Source organism: Rhinopithecus roxellana, chromosome 3 (genome assembly GCF_007565055.1).
Source record: "Rhinopithecus roxellana isolate Shanxi Qingling chromosome 3, ASM756505v1, whole genome shotgun sequence".
NCBI lineage: Eukaryota > Metazoa > Chordata > Mammalia > Primates > Cercopithecidae > Rhinopithecus > Rhinopithecus roxellana.
Window position 1 is genome coordinate 13,754,092 of NC_044551.1, and position 19,602 is coordinate 13,773,693.

Genomic DNA, 19,602 nt, shown 5'->3' on the forward strand with positions numbered 1-19,602 from the left:
ATAAAAATAAATAAATAAATAAACAAACCATTGCAACAGCTCCCAGGAGAGCAAGAAAAGAGCAGATCCAGACCCACCAGGCTCAGCAGCAAGGCCACGTGGCCCTGTAGACACCAGGACAGGCTTCAGCCTGGAGCTCCACATGCAGCCCGCTACCGTCCACACACGAAGACACAGCAGCATTCTCCCACTTGCGAGGGCGTCCAGAAGGTTTCACAGTGAGGCCTACAGCGGACCACTGGAGGAACACTCAGGAGGAGGAACGATCGGTTAGTGAGTGACGTGATTGGGTGCCCCAGGCTGCAGACGACACCTAACATTAGGTGCAAAGACAAGAATCTGTGACATTGGGATTAAGCTTCAGACACAGTTAACACGCTGCCAACGCGGGGAGGGCCAGAGGATGTGTCTGTGCCAGCACAGGCCCTGCTGCAGGAACATCACAACAGAAGAGCCTGAGAAGTAGCAAATCAACCTGATTCTCATTTCAGAGCTCTCATTTCAAAGGCATCCCCATGAGAACAAAAGCAGAATGTGTACCTTTAGTTCAAGAAAGCTCAATTTGTCTAACAGAGGGTTAGGGGGAGAAAAAAAGAAACCAAAGGACATGCAGTAAATGGAAAATACAAAACAGGATGACAGAAATCAGCTCCTAAAGAATCACAAGAAGTAGGTGGACGCAGTGAAAGAAGGTGCTTGGTGTTGGGGGAGATCCCTTGACCCGCCGCCTGCAAGAGACACCTACACCAAGAAGGAAACGCTGAAAATGAAGGGATGGGGGAGACAGTCCAAGCAGCCAGGAACCAAAGTAAGCCTGGGGTAACCATTGTAAGGTCTGACGAAACGAACGCAATGGGCAAGGAGAGTCGACGTGAACTGTGCCAGGTCTGAAGAGTCACACAGCATGCAAACCTCCACCGAAACCCAGCCGTTGTCCCTAAAACCAGCCTCCCTACCACATAACTTCCTGCTGCTTTGAGCGGCTGCTTTGAGTCCTTCTCACTGGCGGTTTGGGCATTTTCCTCTGTCTTGCTAAGTCACATGCTTATGTAACGAGTCATTGCTGGGTTTTCCCAGCTTCAGACACCGTCTTTAGGCCTGGCTGTGGACGCCGTGTCTGCACCTGCTGCATCTGCACCCACCTCGCCCTGCACCCGCCTCGCCCTGCGCCCACTTCACCCTGCTCCCACCTCGCCCTGTTCCCACCTTGCCCTGAGCCCGCCTCGCCCTGCGCCCGTGCACACTCTGGCCCTGCCTCACCCTGTGTCCATGCATGCTCTGGCCCTGCCTCACCCTGCGCCCACTTGCCCTGCACCTGCCTCGCCCCATACCCGTGAACCCTATGGCGCTGCCTTGCCCTGCACCTGTGCACCCTCTGGCCCTGCCTCACCCTGCACTCATGCAGGCTCTGGGCTGGCCTCGCCCTGCACCCGCCTTGCCCTGCACCCGCCTCGCCCTGTGCCCACCTCGCCCTGCGCCCACCTCGCCCTGCGCCCGCCTTGCCCTGCACCCGCCTTGCCCTGCACCCGCCTCGCCCTGCGCCCACCTCTCCCTGCGCCCATGAACGCTCTGGCCCTGCCTCACCCTGCAGCCGTGCACCCTCTGGCCCTGCCTCACCCTGTGCCCATGCACACTCTGGGCCAGCCTCGCCCTGCACCCACCTTGCCCTGCGCCCGCCTTGCCCTGCGCCCGTGCACGCTCTGGCCCCACCTTCCTAATCTGGCTGTGTCGTGACCGCCTCAGCTCCCCCTGCAGAGCTCCTGTCACCCGGGTGTGCATGGCCTGTGAATCCCCCACTCTGCCTGAGCAGCTCTGTGGGCCTGGAGTTGCTGCATCTTTGCTGACTTCGTTTTCCCAGGTGCTCACTCACTCACACCACTGACGTAGCTCACAAGCCTCTCAGCTGAACGCACCTTCTCTGCCCTGGTTCCTGTCCATCTCAGCCTCTCTGGGGCCTCTCCCCTCTCTGTCTGAGGATGTTCTGCGTGGGGTGGTGGGTCCCATCTCTCCCACCGCCTCCTGGAGGGGCTCCCATCCCCACCCCAACCCCTTCTGTGGCCGGTTCTGGTGGAGAAGCCTCCAGGGGCTTCCCAAGAAACAACCTGAAAGAACAAAACCTCAGACGCCGCCCCTGGGTGTGCGTGAACTCCAGGTTGGAAGGCGCGTGTGTGTTTCCTCCCGGCCTCCTGCGTCCAGGTCTCTGGATCCTTTCCATGAAACCCGCCCCTCCTCTCTGGGAGCATTTAGGATCTTCTCCTTGTCCCCGAGGGTGGAATCTCACAGAGGTCCCAGCAGGAACTTCCAACCCGGAAACTCATGCCCTCGGCTCTGGGAAGCCAGCTCAGCCTCCCCCTCGATGACTCCCTCGCCTCCGATCTTCCTGGAGCTCTGACCCCCGGCGTCTCTCGGGCTCTGCTCATTTTCCTGACTTTATTATTTCCTCCTCTTTTTCCTTTACTCATGGAAAGACCTCTTCAGCTTTAATGTCAAACCCGTCTCTGGGGTTGTTATGGCTTTTGCTCTCACGCTTTTAACTGTTGAGCCATTCTCATGTCTGAATTTTCTTTCTGCAGTGACTGATTTGCATGTGGCCAGTGCTGTGCTTTCACTGGTCTCCGAAGATCCTGATGTCAGCTGTCTTTGTCTCTCTTTTTAAGAAAATTTTTTTATTTTAATGCTTGTGTGTACATAGTAGGTGTATATATTTATGGCATGCCTGAGACATTTTGATACAGGCATGTGACGCATGACAGTCACATCATGGAGAATGGGGTGTCCATCCCGCAGCACTTACTCTTTGTGTTACAAGCAATCCAATTACATTCTTCCTTATTTTTAAACGTACGATTAAGTTACTCTTGACTGCAGTCCCCGCGTTGTGCCACAGATGCCGGGCCTCTGTCTTTTCTTCATTCCGCACGTCTCCATCCTTTCCAGCCTCTGTCTTTTCTTCATTCCGCCCTTTCCTTTCCTTTCCTTTCCAGCCTCTGCCTCCCCTCCCCTCTCCTCTCCTTTCCTTTCCCTGTTTTTTCTTCATTCTGCACGTCTCTGTCCCTTCCGGCCTCTGTCTTTTCTTCATTCCGCCTGTCTCTGTCCTTTCTGGCCTCTGTCTTTCCTGTCCTGTCCTGTCCTGTCTCTGTTCTGTCTGCGTTCCACGCATCTCTGTCCTTTCCGGCCTCTGTCCTATCTTCATTCCATGTGTCTCTGTTCTTTCTTTTCTTTTCTTTTCCTTTCCTTTCCGGCCTCTGTCTTTTCTTCACTCCGTGCATCTCTGCTCCCTCCAGCTCACCTTCTCAGGTTGGCTCACTCCTGTCTTTCATGGTGGCCTCCTTCCTTAAGAACCCAGCAATGCTGGCGCGGGTGCCAGAGTTAGCCTGTGCTGTGTGTCCTGGGGGCCTCCATATCTGTGCCCCGGTCCTTTCTTTGGGCTGCCAGACCCCCCAGAAGCCTTGTGGTGGAGCCGCCCAGTGCTCTGACGCTGGTCTGGGGGAAGAGCCCAGGCTCGGTGTCCAGGTTGCCCATCTGCCACCTCTGCAGGGCTGAGGAAGAGTCCCTCGAGCTCTTCCACAGAATGGGGGGCCTGGGTGGCTAAGGACTCCTCGCCTGTTCAGCAGCTTCTGAAGCACGTCCACCTGCATGCACACGCGGGGACTCCCGCTACGCAACACGTGGCTCCCTCACGTTGAATGTGGCTTGATGCTGGTGTCGTTGATTCACTTTGAGAACGTGATCCAAGTCACTCAGGCACCGGTGGCCACTGTGCCACTTCCCAGCGATCTCTCTGGTTTTCAGGGCTTTATGTGGACTCATGCACTGTGGATGCTGCTGGTTCAGAGCCTCTTCCCTTAAAGTTTGTTCCTTCAGCTGCGTCTGCTGGAGCCTCGGCTCACTGTCCAGCCCCAGCTAGCCCCCCTCCCTCATCCTTGCCTTCGACAACCCCACAACCCCACTGGACCTCTGGGCTCCCCTCCAGGGAGGCCCAGTTGGGAAAAACAGGCACAAGGAGAGGAGAATTTGCCTTCTGTTCTCTCTTTCTCTCCCTTCCAGGGAATGATGCCTTTTTCTCCTCTTGCCCTTGGGCATCAGAATCCAGGCTCTTCAGCTCTTAGACTCCAGGACTTGCACCACTGGCCTCCTGGGGGTTCTCAGGCCTTTGACCTTGAACTAAGGGCTGCATCATCAGCTTCTCTAGTTCTGGGGCTTCCAGACTTGGACTGAGCCACACTACCAGCTTCTCTGGTTCTCCAGCTTGCAGACAGCCTATTGTGAAACTTGTCTGTCTCTGTGATCTTGTAAGCCAATTCCTTTAATAAGGCCCCTCACATATAACCTATTGGTTTTGTCTTTCTGGAGACTCCTAATAAAATCTATGTTTTAAAAAATCCCATGGAATCTATTTTAAAAAGTTCCAAGGACTACTAATGAGTTTAGCAAGGTCATAGGATACAAAGTCAACCTAGAAAAATAAATTGTACTTCTATACACTAGGAATGAACTAAAAATTGAAATTAAAAAGTCTTATTTACAATAAGAACAAAAATATAAAACTTAAACATGACTCTAACATAAATATGCAGGATATGTATGCTGAAAACTACAAAACACTGATGAACTTAATTAAAGAAAACCTAAATAGAGACACATACCATGTTCATGGATTGGGAGAGTCAGTATTGTTCAAATGCCAATGCTCCCCAAATTGATTTACTGATTTATCACAATCTCAAAATCCCAGCAGGGATTTTTTGTAAATATCAGTCAATAAGCTAATTCTAAAATTTGTATGGAAAAACAAAGGAACTAGAATAGCCAGAACAATTCTGAGCAAGAACAAAATTGAAAGATTCACACTATTTGATATCAAGACTTATTTTAAAGCTACAGTAGGTAAGATAATGTGGCATTACTGAAAGATTTAAAATACAGATACATAGAACAGAATACAGAGTCCAGAAACAGATCCACAAAAATACAGCCAATTGATTTTTCACAAAGGTATAAAGGCTGTTCAGTATGGAAAGGATAGTCTTTCTAATACATAGTGCTGAGACATCTGGACAGTCACATGCAAAAACAATAAATCTCGACCCCTACTTCACACATCTTATACCAAAGTTACAAAAAGTGGATCATAGACCATAATGTAACACATGAAACTATACAACTTTAGAATAAAGCATAAAAATCTTTGTAACCTTAGGTTAGGTAATGAGATGTGGCAACAAAATCAATCTACAAAAAGAGAAATTGATAAATTAAACTTAATCAAAATGGAATACTTTCACTAGCTGTAATATCCTGTCAAGAGAATAAAAAGACAAGTCACAGACTAGGAGAAAATATTTATAAATCATACATACGAGAAAGGACATTTTTCCAGAATATATAAAGAGCTCTCTAAACTGTATAGAAAACAAGCAAATAACCTGGTTTTCTTAATGTGCAAAAGATCTGAAAGACCATTTACCAAAGAGGACACATGGATGCAAATAAGCACATGAAAAGATACACAGCATTGTTAGTCACAGGGAAATCCAAACTAAAGCCCTAACAAGATTCCAGTATTAAAATGGCTTTGAAAAAAGTAACACCAAGTGCAAAACCAAAGATGCTGAGCAACTGAAACACTCATTCACTGCTGGGGGATACGAGTTAAAAACATGCTTACTATTCATGAAACGGAGACCTGCGCTCACAGAAACACCTGTATGTGAACGTCTACTGCAGCTCTATTCATAAACACCAAAACCTAAAAACAACCCAAATATCCCTCAAAAGTTGAATGACACATGGAGTCGATCCATACCTCATCAATAACGAGAAGCAAACCAGCGGCCCACAGCACCGTGGATGAGCCCGAGTCCTAACCTGCAGCAATAACAAGAAACCAGCTGGTGACCCGCAGCACCGTGGGCAAATCTCAACAGCACTGTGCTGAGTGAAGCTGACCTCCAAAGGCCATGCGTGTGACTCCGTGTGCAGGACATCCACAGAAAGGCATGGGAGAGCTGCAGGGACAGAGCACACATCAGCCGTGGCCAGGGGCAAGGGGCTGTGACTGAAAACAGCAGCAGAGGAGAAATGTTTAGGGATGGGATGGCTCCGAATCTTCATGACAGTGGCAGTCACATCCCACTGAATGCTGAAAAGAATGAACTTTAGTGTACGTAAATTTTTAAATAAGTGTTACAAAATGTCCCCTGCAGTAACCATACACTTGAATTCTAGCTGAAGTTAAGCTGTCAGTGACAGCATCCTAGCCTGAGACAGACCACATCCGTGGCACTAGTGAGTCCTGCTAAACCCAATAGCCCTGTAGCCCACCTAAAAAATAGAATGAAAATCTCTGACTCGTATCGTACAGGGATTTCGGGGCCTGTTCTGGGTGCTCACGTCTCTTTGGATCCCTCCCCCTTGTTTCCCTCGCCAGTCTCCCACCTCTCCCCATTCCTCCATCCTCCCACTGTTAGCACCTGCACCAAGATGTGCACCAGGGGAAGCCACAGGCTGCGGCCCATCTGTCTTGGCTTCCCTGGAGAAGGCGGGGGCTTGGAGGACAAGCCAGTGAACTCAGGACAAAGAAATGCCGGGTCCAGACTACACTCTCAGGAGTCATTTCTAAATCATTACTAAAGTTTCTCTGAACGTGTGGAGCATCTCAAATAAATAAATAAATAAATAGAAATGCTGGGTCCAGCTCAGCCCCAAAGGGCACCTGGCGGCTCCAATCCTTAACTTCCTCATCTTAAATCAACAGATCATGGCCACAGGCACTCTGAAGCCTGTGCCGGCTCAAGGTTGTTTATGGATTTAGGGTGCCCTGCCATAAACGTCCCCTTTTTTCAGTTTATTGTGAAGAGATTGAAGATTAGAATTAAAAGCTGGGATTTGCTGTTGTTGTTGCTTGCTTTGCTTATTTTGCCCTGTTTGAATGCTTTTAAGCTTCAAAAAGAGCATATAATCCCTTTCACTGCCCTAGCAATGCAGTGAGGAACCCTCGCCGTATAACCTGCCAGATGCAATCTAAGAAAACTTCCAGAAACTTCTGTGGGCCAGAGGACATGAACCAGATGCGGTGGACTGAGACTTCAGGAACTACTCAACCTCCCCCGAAACAGAGTGAGTGTGACCAGCGCTCTGGCCAGGCAGGGGAGTCAGGCCGGGCAGCAGGAGGGCCACAGTGCCAGGAGCAGACGGGCGGAGACCCAGGAGCAGACCCTGACCCCGACCCTCCGTGCCTCTTCCAAAGCCTTCTTGGAGAGGCCGCCCTGAGGATAGCTCCAAAATATCCCACGCTGCTGGGAGCAGGACGGGAAGTCCAGCAGCAGGGAACCAGGCCCAGGTCTCCCTCCCCTAGGCTCCAGGCTTCCCAGGCCCCAGGAGCTAGGACCCATTCACTAGCAGGGTGGGGCAGAGCGAGCTGGGGGTTGTGAACTCACCTGGAGACACACAGGAGGATCTGTGGCGGGGGTCGAGCAGCCTCTCCCACGCACCGGGGTGCAGAGCTCCGCGGGAGACCAGAGGCTGCTGGCTGTGGGGCAGCCTGCCATCCCGGACCCAGTACCCTCATCTGGAGCGGGTTGGCTGGTGCCCTCCTGCCCACCCAGGGGTCCCGAGTTCTGGCTGGAGCCCACCCTGTTACCCAGGAAGTGCCATGTTGTCCCCACCTCCTCCCTGCAAGCCCACCCAGCCCCATCCTGGGACCACCCAGGGCCTATGTCTCTCCAGCCACTGGTGGAGGCAGCAACCCCCTTTATCTTCAAAACGGCGAATGGATTCACCCTGAAGGCTCCACGCCACCATCTTATGTTGTTTAGGAAAATGGTCCACAGTCTCCCCTCCCAGAGGAGTAACAGTCCCCGCGTCACAGCAAAGGAAAACCCAGCACTTCAGAGTCGGGGGGATGGGGGAGATGGGGTGAAAAGCCCCTCATCACGGAGCTTCCTGCCCAGGCCCAGAGCTTCCAGGGTGTCACACAGGCCACCCCGAGATTGAAACCGCACCAGGGAAGCCTAATGCAGACTTTACCATATCCTTCATTTTAGGGGGAAAAAAGGCTTAATTTTGTACAAGGTTATCTCATTGACAAGCAAAAGCAGACGGTGCAGAATGAGGATGATTTTCTGACGCAGCACACAGGGCCGAGAGCTCTCCGGCTGCCTTCCCTGTCCCAGCCCACGAGGCTCACACCCGAGGCTGACTCCAACCCAGGGACACCCTTCAACCCATTTTGGAGCCTACTTGTCCTGATAGTTATAAAGATCACAACGTAAGGGCCTCCTGGCTGAGGGTCTGAACATGCGTGACACAGAGTACCAAGTGTCAAGCGTTTGAGGTACCAAGGGTGGCACTCACCTCCAGCAGCAGCCTTCCCTCCAGCACGGCAGACCCTGCAAGAGGACGACTGTCTCTGGGCGAGGGGGCACCGGCCGCCGGCTGCCGTGAGCTCTGCTCCTGCACGACTGTCAGAGAAGAACAGACACGTTAGGCACCCCCAACCCCCGGCCTGGCCACTCTTCTTCATTTACGTCTTTCTTGTGTTTCCCCACGTTCACCCCACAGTTCTTGCCTGACAGCTGACCTGGGCTGCACTGACCCCTCTGCAGGCCACGCAGCATTCAGCAGGCCACGCAGCATTCCACAGCACAGTCCTGAGGGTCCAAGGTGGACCAGGAGGAGCCAATACACAGGTCCCAGGTCAGCCAGGAGGGGCAGGGGACACCAGGACATGGAGGCAGAGAATGACCTGAGGACGCCCCCATCCCCACTCTGTTCCGCAGAAACTGCTCTCTGTCCCCTCCTGCCTAACCCCCCAGACTCCACACCCAGTCTTGGGACAAAGTCCAGCTTCCTGCTAGATCCCCCTGAAGCCACCCAGGGGGTCCCTGCAGCCCCATGAGACCCACGGCACTGTTGGGCTGCACCCCTTTAAGGGCTGGGCCGAGGCCCCCTGCATCCACGCGGTTCTTCTGTGCCCTGCACACCCGCATCACCTCTCCCTCCTGGAACCCCACAGCCCCCTCCCTGAGGAGCAGACCAGGCCCCACGCCCCCAGGGGCTGCAGAGCACTGTAGGGCAGGAAAAGGCAGGTCCAGGACAGCCACCAGTCCCACCCCCTTCCTGGTGACTGCATACAGCCCCCAAGGACACCCCCACTCTTGAGGATGGTGCATTCTCCATTTTCGGGTGCAGAAGGGGACAGATGACATGTTCACCTCCCAGCTGGCTGAGGGCTGAGTTCTGAACCCAGTGCAGGTGCCCACTGCCCACTCAGTGTCCTCTGGAGACACAGGAGGGATGCCCTTCCCCAGCTTCTGAGAGGACTGAGGGGCAAGGGTGTCCCGGCAAGCAGCTGGCCCCAGTGCGTGGACCAAAGCACACCCCAGCGAGACCAGGGGGCACCTGCCGCTCCCATGTCTCCCGGATCCTCAGCTGAAGCCCCAGGTGGTATCTGCTCAGGAAGATGCGACCTTGCCACGGGTTCTGACCTTGAGATGGCACCTAAAGGCCAGCACGCCATCCTTCGTGGTGGGCATGCTGTGCCAGGGCTCCTGTTCAAGGGCAGGCTGGTCCCCGGCGTGGCACAGCCCAGGCAGCCATTCTTCACCAGATCCGCCCACTTCCATGGCTTAGGGAGACACAGCCGCTTCCAAAGCAGCCCCTCCACCACCCTGACTCCCCACTGGGCCAGGCTTAGACTCCTGGCTGCCTCCACCCCACTGCTCAGGAAGAGCCCGAACCAGACAGAAAATCAAGTTTGAGGGGCACAGCCTCATCGAAAAGTGTATGTGTGTCTATTTGTAGCCCATCACAGTCCCAAAACGACGTATGGCTGGTGGATATTTTAAGAAATAGAATAACTACTTGAATAAAAGCTTAATGTCTCACTCAGGGTGGGTTGGACTTCCACTCTCCAGTCCCAGTGGCATTGTGTCACCTGAGAGTGCTCTGAAATGTTGTGCCCTGAACTTCATCCTGGGCCACTGTCTCCTGCTCCTGGTAATCCTCCTGGACTTCCATGAAGGCATCCACCCGCTAGTCAAAGTGGTTCACACTTTCCTCTGAGCCCTCCTCACCCTGCAGTCCCTGGGCCTCCAGGACCAGTGTCTGTGGTGTCCCCAGGCCGTGGTGAGCACAGGTGGAGTTCAGACGCTGGGTTAACCTGCTCCCCATCAGGCCAGGACCCCGGAACCGGCTGCTGCGTTGGGCTACCACCCCACCCTCCACCAGAAAGACCATGCTGGGAGCCACTAATTCAGAATCTGAGGTGCCAGCTGCAGGATGCTGACAAGCTAAGGTGTCCTTCGGGGGCAAGGGCCTGAGTGAGGTGGTGAGGCAGCCAGGAGCCAGGAGACAGTGGCATGGGGCGGCCTTGGGACTTGGTCTCTCTGTCCCCCTCCTTCCCTGGTCTCTGAGCCCTCACTTCTCCCTGAACTCCCATAGCTGGTAAAAACTGGGTTTTTGTTCACTGCACTAAATGTAACAAGAAAAGCCCCTTTTCTTCTGCCACAAAGCAGGACTATTCCGGGGAAGCATGAACAGTCCGCCGAGGTGGGGGCATCCCTGGGGTAGGGGCGGCCTCTTCCCACCTGGAAACCCCAGCATCTTAGCCTCCTGCCCTCCAGGTTCAGCCAGAGACTCCACAGTTCATACAACATGCATGTTCAGAAAGCTGAAGGCGTTTAACAATGAAAATCAAGATCTTTCTCCCAAGTGCAGACCCAGGAGACGCCAGTGCAAGAGGCACCCCGGATGTCCCAGCTGATGACCCCGAGCCCGGGGAGAGACCCGGGCAGAAGCGGCCCCACACAGGCGCTGCTGGGGTCGCCCCGCGAGACCCCCGTGCTGGCCCTGGGCGCTCCCCCCGAGGTCCAGGGGCTGGGGCGGCGCGGCTGGGGGCGCAGGCCTCTGTCACCCGCGCACAGACTCCGACCACCCAGGCGGCCTGTGCAGCCAAACCCCATTGCAGGGGTCGCTCCCGCAGCAGAGCCGACCCCGCCCCACCAGCAATGCAAACCGGCAGCCCCAGCCTTTTCCCCGAGAAACTCCTAGGTGCGGGGGCGGGGGCGCGCCCCTCCCAGCATCGCGTGCCCCCCGCGGGCGCCCGCCCACTTCCCCCCACTTCCCCCCACTTCCCCCGCAGCCGCCGGCGCCGTCACGCGATGGGGCCCCGCCAGGCCTCGCGTGCGAGCAGCGCTCCCGCCCCCGCCCGCCCGGGCAGGGCGCCAGGAGCCCCAGGAGCGCCGGGAGAGGCAGGCGCGTGGCGGGGAAGGGGGCTCCGGGTCCGCGCGGGCGCTCCAGGTGCACACGAGGCGGGCGGACCCGGCCGCGGCCTCCGCAGGTCACCCCGCCCTCCCTGCACCTGGGGGTCCCACCTGAGGGTCCGCCCAGGGAGGAAACCCCCATCCCCCACCTCTCCAGCCCCAGTCTCCTTCTCTGTGATGTAGGGAGAGACTCCCCCCAGCCCACGCCACCGCAGATGCCCGTGGTGACGGCTTGGGGAGGAAGGGAGCTGGGAGAGCGGTGTCGTTCCTGGGGGCTGGTGAGAAGGATGGGCCATCACCGTGGCCCTCACAAGGCACAGCTGGGCCAGCAGGAGGGGGCCACAGGGCCAGGGCGGGAGGAGCTCTGTGCACCCAAGACCGCAAAGGCCAACCTGTCCTCTGCCTCCCAGCCACCGCCCGGCCTGCTGGTCCTGCAGGGTCTGCAGAGAGGGGCCCTGCCAGGACCACTCCCAGGGCCCGCCCTGCGGGCAGTGAGAAGCTGGAGGGCCGCGTGTCAGATGAGACTGAGCCGGCGCGGGCAGGGCCAGGGCCGCTGGGCAGGGCCGCCTTCTCAGAGGTGAACAGGCCACACGGCTGGGCCTGAACCCGGATCTGTAGCCTGGGCACCCTCTGTCCTGCCAGCACTCTGCCTACCGTGCAGAACCTCAGCCAAGTTAGAGATTCTCAGGGCCATTGCCAGCCCTCCGCCCACGGTTGCAGAGTTCACTGCAACCAAGAAGAGGCTCATCTGGAATAAGGAGAATGTGAAGTCAGCACTGAGGCCTCAGGTGACCCTGTGCCCACAGCAAGGGCTAGAGCAGAGTGGCTCCCTTAGGCTCAGGCTTCCCATGGGGTCCTGCTCAGGGCCCTCTGTTTCATCATGCAGAGGAGACTCAGAGCAAGGTGTCACCGGGAACCCAAGGCCACCCCATCTGGTCCCCACCACAGGCACTTGGACCTGTGACTCAGTCTGACCCACTGTCCCTGATGAAGAAGGAGCCAGAAGGCGGGTCCAGCTCTGCGTCTGGGTGATGCTGTCATGCCCAGAAACGAAGCCACATTGCTCCCAGTCCCCTGAAGCCAATTCCCCGGTAGGGGCGGGGGAGGCGGTGCAGATGGAGGGCGGGAGGTCAGCCCTGCTGTTGGAGATCACGCACCCCAGCCCTGTGCAGCGACTGAGGCTGAACTTTCCTGCTGTGTGCAGGGCTGAGTAAGGTCCATTTCAGGTCTTCAGTGCTGGATAGGGAGCTGGGCCCAAGGGGAGCTGAAAAGAAGGAGAGATGAAGAAACAGAAGAAGCAGAAAAGGCAAAGCGGGCAGAGACGTCCCTTTGTCCTTCACCCAAACCGCAGCCTGGACCTGGTTCTCAGGCTTCCTGTGACCGATCCCAGGGTGGACAGGGCCCAGGCTGGATTTGGGGCAGGTGACAGTCAGGATCCCAGCACCTTGACTGGGAAGAAGGACACGCCTCCGTGAGGCCCCAGCCCACAGCTCCACAATCCCCTCTGTGCAGTCAGAGGAGCTGGGCCCAGAAGCCAAAGGACGGATCAGCAGGGGTGGCCCCCCCTCCAGCCCACCCCAGCCCTGGGGGAGGAGGGAAGGCCCTGAGGGGCTGTGTGCTGAGCAGCACCACTGCTTCCTATCCAGGAAGGCTGGAGGAGGAGCTCAACCAGCAGAAACCCTGCCGCTTCCTTCCTGTGAGGGCTGGAGAAGGTGGTAAGGAACCTGGCTGCTTCATGAAGGTCCCTAGTGGCAGGACTGCCCTGCCTCTCCGCAGAGCCCTCAGCAGGGCCTGAGTGGTGAAAGCGGCCAAATGAGAGGAAGGCCCGGGATCCCTTTCTTCTCCATCGTTTTCACCCAGTCCTTAACAGGCACATCGACCCTAAGCATCCTCATTTGAAGGGACAGAACTCCACAGACAGGGGCGTAAGGGAGAGAGGAGCAGGCGGCCCCCAGGCTGACTCGGTTTAGGACTCCCTCTAGGGAATCGTCCTAAGTAAAGCTACCTGGCAATCTGCAGCTCCTGGGAGCATTTCACCACAGAGGGCTTCAACAGTGACCACGGGAGTCGGTTCCACAGTTCTGGACTGTGAGTCCAGGACAGGTCAGCCCAGGACAGGTGGGCCCAGATGCTCCGTCCTACTGTGGGACACACAAGGGCTTACTCATGCATGAGGCAGCCTGCCAGCCCCTGCTGCAACTGCCTAGGGAATGGGACGCAGGATTCCCACCACCTGCTAGCCCATTACTTCAGAGCCCCAGAGACTCCCTCAGAAAGCCTAGAGCAGGGCTGGGCTGAAACCCCGACTCAGACAGGCAGCTGCTGTTGGCAGTCACAGCCGGCCCTCGAGCTAATGAGGACACAGGCCCAGTGTGCTGACCGATGTCACACGTCAACCACCTGCAGCACCAGGTGCTCTGATTAAATAATCCTGCCTGCAGTGTTGGGAGGTGTTTCCAGATGGGGGTCCTATTTGAATCCATGGGCTAGATGAAGCCAGCAGTCCTCCCCAGTGTGGCTGGGCAGTCCGTGGGGGGGCTGGAGAAACTAGACAGGAGGAGTCACCCCTTTTTCCTGACTCACAGCTTGAGCTGGATTAGCCCATCTCCCCCTCTCCGGCCACGGGCGGGAATTTACACCAGCACCCGTGGCCCTCAGGCCTCTGGGCTTGGACTGAACTACACCTCAGCTCTCCTGGGTCTGCAGCTTGTAGTTGTCTGAGCCACCTGCTCATAATAAGCCTCCCCATATCTGTCTCCGGTCGGTTGTGTTTTACTGCAGAGCCCTAACTGACATGCCCCGCAAAGCCGGGCCTGAGGTCAGCCGAGAGCTCCGCACCAGGCCCAGCCTCTGTGCTCTGGTGCTTCCAAGGCAGGCCTCCTCTGGATCACTTCCTCCTCCAGCCACCCAGGGAGGTCGGACAAGCATGATGGGAATGTACCCGTACTTTTCCGTGTCCCCCTCCCCCCACGGACACCTGCACTTTCCCATGGGCTGCCCCTCCACCCCACACTGTCACCCGTGCCTTCCCAAGACCTGTCCCCAACCCCATCACCCGTGCCTTCCCATGGACTGTCCCCCCATCACCCCCACCCTCCCATGGACTGTCCCCCCATCACCCCCACCTTCCCATGGCCTGTCCCTCCATCACCCCCACCCTCCCATGGCCTGTCCCCCCATCACCCCCACCTTCCCATGGGCTGTCCACCCCACCCCCATCACCTGCACCTTCCTGGGGGCTGTCCCCTGGGCACCACCACCTGCCTGGGGCTACACTCACCTGCCTGGGGCTACACCCACTGTGAGACTCTGAGGGTCCTGGGGGTGGCGGATGACCTTGATGAAAATTTCCCTTGAACCTGATTTCACTTGCCCCTGCTCCCAGCTCAGGCTCCCTCCTGAAGACCCTTAAGACACTCTCCCATCCAGAAGTTGGATGGAGGAGTTGGATGGGATGCTCTGAGAAGCCTGGGACGTCCACCCAACGCTTCCCCGACGCCTGCTTTCGCCAGAATTGCCTGACCTGACTGTGGATCCAGGAAATGCAGCACAACCGTAACAAGGGAAGTAAATGAGCAGGGCTTCCAGCGAGGGCCCAGGAGGACGGGGCACCAGTGAGGACCCAGGAGGACGGGGCACCAGCGAGGCCCCGGGAGGACAGGGCAGTGCTCTCAGAGCCAAGACATTCCCAGGAGGGCACCTCTGACCCCTGCTCCCACACCCCAACCGTTTCTACAAATGCCTTTGCAAGTTTTACGTCAAATGAGGGGACCACAGCCTCAAGGCTTTCAAATATTCAAACTCTCCCTTCCTTCACTTCTCAAGAACTGGATGACAAAACCGTTTGGCCTTTTGAAGATGAAATGTAATATGTACATTCTGGAAGAAAATGTCATTTAGCGATTCTTGATGGCTACAAATTGTATTTGTACCACCCAGTTACTTTCTGAACAGGTGTGTTCTGCACTGGGATGCACAAAATTCTGTCCCAGCTTCTGTACAAGAAAGGTTTAGAGGAAACACTTGGGACGGACACTCTGTGCCAGAGCCTGGGACAAGCACAGCTCTCCCCAGTGGCCCAGGAGGCATCAGGAGCACTCAGGCAGGTGACAAACACTCAGAGCAAAGCAAGTGCCCACAGAGGGAGCCCAGGGAGCCAGGGGGCCCAGGCTCGTGCAGTGGGAGGCCTCAGCTCCTGAGTCGGGCTGTGCTGTATGCTTGCCTAGATGTGGGTCTATTCACCTGCAAGGAGCATGCGCCCCAGTCTTGCAAAGCAGGCAAGTCCACCCTGTGGGACAAAGCTGCCCCGTCAGGCTGTGGGCGGGAGGGAACCAGGACTGTGAGGGTCCCGGAGAGCCCTCAGGCATCCCAGAAAACAGCATGCACCAGGCTGGGGGGTTAAGACAGAATGCCCAGGAAGAGAGAGGGTGTGAGGAAGAGTGTGAGAAGCGGATGATTGTGCCTTGCTGCTTTTGACACATGGGTGGGTGTATATTTAACGGAGTGTGAGGGAATGCATTCGAGGTGCTCACTGAGGGCAGAGAGAAGCAGCACGTGAGAAGGGGTTCCAGCAAGTGAGTGCTGGGTGGGCGAGTGTCCTTCCAAAATCCTTAGTGACAACTTGTGGGGCAGAGGGGGTTAAAAATGCCCTTCAAAGGCCCAAATTCCCCTCAGCAAGAAAAAGCATCAGGAGTATAAATAAACACACTCATTTCACACAGACACGATATTTATAAAACTGGGGGCACCCCTAAGACATATACTGCATCAAGTTGTTGAATTTCCTATAGCAAGAATTTCCAGATTTTTCAGAAAGCACCAGAGAGCTTTAGAGATTTCACACTTCTTACAGCGCAAAATGAACCACAAAAAAATGCATTTCCTCTGAGCCAGCGGAGACTGGGGAGGCTGCAGCTGGCAGTGCCCACGCGTTTCTCTGGTCAAGAGAATGCGCCTCTAACCACTTTCTGAGATCACAGAACCCGTGGGCCTCGGGGGGGCTCTGCGGTCACCAGAGTCACACGCTCGTCCTGCAGAGGAAACACACCCTGGCCTTGGAACCCCATGTTATCGTGGAAGATGCAACCAAAAATAGCTTTTTGGGGAAAAAAGAATACTTGCACACATTGCAAATCCATATTCTCTTCATGATGCGAAACATCTGGCATAAGCAAACTATTTGGGCATTCTTGTTGCATTTCAACATATCAAAGAAAAGCACAGCAGGGACAAGCCAAGGGTTCAAGAAACATTTTGTAAAACAAAACCCAAAAAACTGCTGGTGCTGTTTAACAATCAAATATTCAGTCAATCAGTGTGCAGTGCACAGGTGTACAGATGAGTGAGCAGGCAACACTGCAGGCCACTAACCCCATGCGGCCGCAGCCGGAGAGTGCCTGGCCCACGCCCTCAGGCAGAATACAGTGCCGTGGTGCACGCCCAGGGAGCCTTCATGAGGAGCCCCGCCGGCCTCTCCTACCGCGGAAGAGGGCGACGAACCCTCACTGAGTCCTCTGCCGTCTACCCACAAGTATGGATGCTGCCTCGCTTGTCAACTTTCACATCAACGAGGAGTGCCAGCTCAGCTGTCAGAGTCTCTGATTTGTTTATAAATAATGAATTTGTAAGTAAATTTATTAAGTTATGTAACTATGAATTTACAACTAACACCTACATGGGACTGACCTGCCTGTGAATCACCATTGCCTTCACGGTCCTCACACATCACTACAGGCAGTCAGTGGCCATCAGTCCTGCAATATTTACCATCAACAGATGCAGACCGAACTGAGTACGTCTCAGGGCCTTTGGTGTCCAATGCCTGGGGCCTTCTGAAGGACATGGGCCTTCGTTCACCCGTGTGGTCATCCACGTCTTCGGGATCTGCCACTGCCAACCCCTGTCCTGGGCATACAACAGAGAAGGAGGGGAACAGAGCCCAGCAACACACGAGTTAAGCACTAAGAGAGAACAAGCAGCAGAGGGAGCAGTGTCAGGTCAGAGGGGCAGAGGCTGTGATGTTAAAAATGAGGCCGGGGAAGACCTCCTGAGGGGTGAAGACAAGAGACCCAGAAGGAGGGCATGGCCTTCAAAAGCTACAGGTGCGCCGAGCCTCGGATGCTGCCCCCAGCAAGGCCCACATAGCATCGCTGCCTGGCCGTGCCATATTCAAGCCCCACCAGGCTGGCTTCTCCAGTCCCCACGGCCAGTGCTGCCCACTCCTCTGTGCCCTTGACCATGCACTGCGGCTCAGACCCGTGTCTATGGGGCAGGGTGGTCGTGATGGGTGCTGAGGAAGGTGTTGGTTATTCTTACATTTCTCTTTGCAAAAGGCCCAGCTGCCCAACATGACAAGTGCTCCTAAAAGACGTGACTTGCCTCACAAACATACAAACACACACCATGCAGTCCCACATCTGGCTATGCTAAGGGCCCATCGCGTGCCTGTGACCTCAAATGCATACGATGCTGTCCCACATCCGGCTATGCTGAGGGCCCACCGCATGCCCACGACCTCCCGTTCTCCCCCGCCTCCCTGGGCACTTGCTCTTCCCCCCAGCGACTCCCGGGTGGGAGTGGCCGGGGCTCTGCTGCGCCCCCCCAAGGACTCACTTCAGAGCTCATGTAAACACCCTGGAACTTCTCCATTTTAGTTTTCCGTGTTCCTCCTGTTTATGCTTTCAGACAGTATCGAACTTACAGAAAAGCTGTAAGAATAATATAAAGCACCCAGATACCCCTTGTCTACCGATGAGCTTCACTAGTGTCCCAATAACATCCTTTTAGCCAAGGTGGTGCTGGACCACGGCAGCAGCCATCGCCATGCTGCCTTAGTCCCTGCCACCTCTCCATCCCTTCCAGTATGTCCTTGGCTTTCATGGCGTGCCGGGTTTTTTGGAGATTACAGGTGAGTTATTTTGCAGACTGCCCTTCAGTTTGGGTCTGTCTGGTGTTTCCTCGTGATTTGACTGAAGTTATGCACCTCCAGCCGGAGTATCAGCAAAGCAATGCCATGCTCCACTCACTCATCCTGTTGCATGGTGCACAATGCCGGCTTACTCCATTAATGCCGTGCTCCACTCATGCATCCTGTTGCGTGGTGCACAATGTCAGCTCATTCCACTATTGGCAGGGTCAGATCAATCACTTAGGACAGTGAATCCTGGCCTTTTCTGCTTCATAATTAATAAATATTTTGTTCAAGACTACAAAAATTCTGTCTCACCCCATTTTCACCACCAATTTTAGCAGTAATTGCTATTTCTTGCCTGAATTATGACTGTAGTGGTTACCAAATTTGATTTGCAATTCACCTCTTCTTTCTATAGTCATCTCTCTTCTTATAGTAATTAATGAGCCTGTTGTGAGGAAAAACTCATTTACTTATTTATTCATTCATTTATGTAAGTGTGACCCTATAAAATCGTATTTTATTCACTGGGTTATAGCCCATTACTATCATTATTCATTTTAATGCTTAAATTGTCCCAGACATGGCCAGTGGGAGCCCCTTCAAGATGGCTTCTGCGTCCCGTGACATGTCTTCATCGCTGGTGACCACTGCCTTGCTTTCTGGCCTGAGATAAGTATAAAGTACCTTGTACTTTGTCTGCTCCAGCTCTTGAAAGAGCCCCCAAAAGCCCTAGTTCCTTTTAATGGCAAGAAGCATTTAGAAACCAACATCTGAATGTTAAGCGTGATTGCTGCTGCTGGGATGTCACTGTTCCGAGGCCCTCTCAGGTGACAGTGGTGGGGGGAGATGGGGGGGTGAGTGTACACACATTTTACATACATATTCATGTCTCTCTTTATATATTGAAAGCCATGAGTTCACACCAATACCTCCAATTCCAATTCAACATCACAGGATTCGATAGAATGGAACTATATTTTCTTTACTATTTGGTAGAAATTGCTTTAAAGCTATCTGAGCCTAGACTTTCTCTGTGCAAAGACTTTAAACAACTAAATCAATTTCTTTAATGGTCCTCTGACATTCAGGTTTTCTATTTCTTCTTGAGTCAGTTTTAATAAGTTATATTTTCTAGGAATATTTTCATTTATGTTTTCAAACTTCAAATTTATTGGCATTAATTTGTTCATAAGAGCTTCTCTTTATATTCCTAATATTGCTTATTATTTTTTCCTTGATCAGTTTCCCAGATCTTTGTAAAGTTTATCATTTTAAAAGAACTCTATTGTATGTTTCTTTTCTATTTCATCAATATCTTCTATTATTTTCCTTATTTGACTCTCTTTTTATTTTACTGTTATTTATCAGAACTACTTAATTGGATGCTTAGCTCATTAATATTTAGCCTTTCTTCTTTTATACATA

General features: G+C 54.3%; 1 protein-coding gene across 1 annotated transcript in view; it reads right to left on the reverse strand.

Annotated features, from left to right (window-relative positions):
- Positions 1 to 19,602, reverse strand: part of AHRR (aryl-hydrocarbon receptor repressor) — a 101,535-nt gene that overhangs the window by 41,937 nt on the left and 39,996 nt on the right. Inside the window, exon 4 of the mRNA XM_030927076.1 lies at positions 8,356 to 8,462. Within this exon, the coding sequence (XP_030782936.1) occupies positions 8,356 to 8,462 (107 nt within the window). The remainder of the gene's footprint in view (positions 1 to 8,355; positions 8,463 to 19,602) is intronic.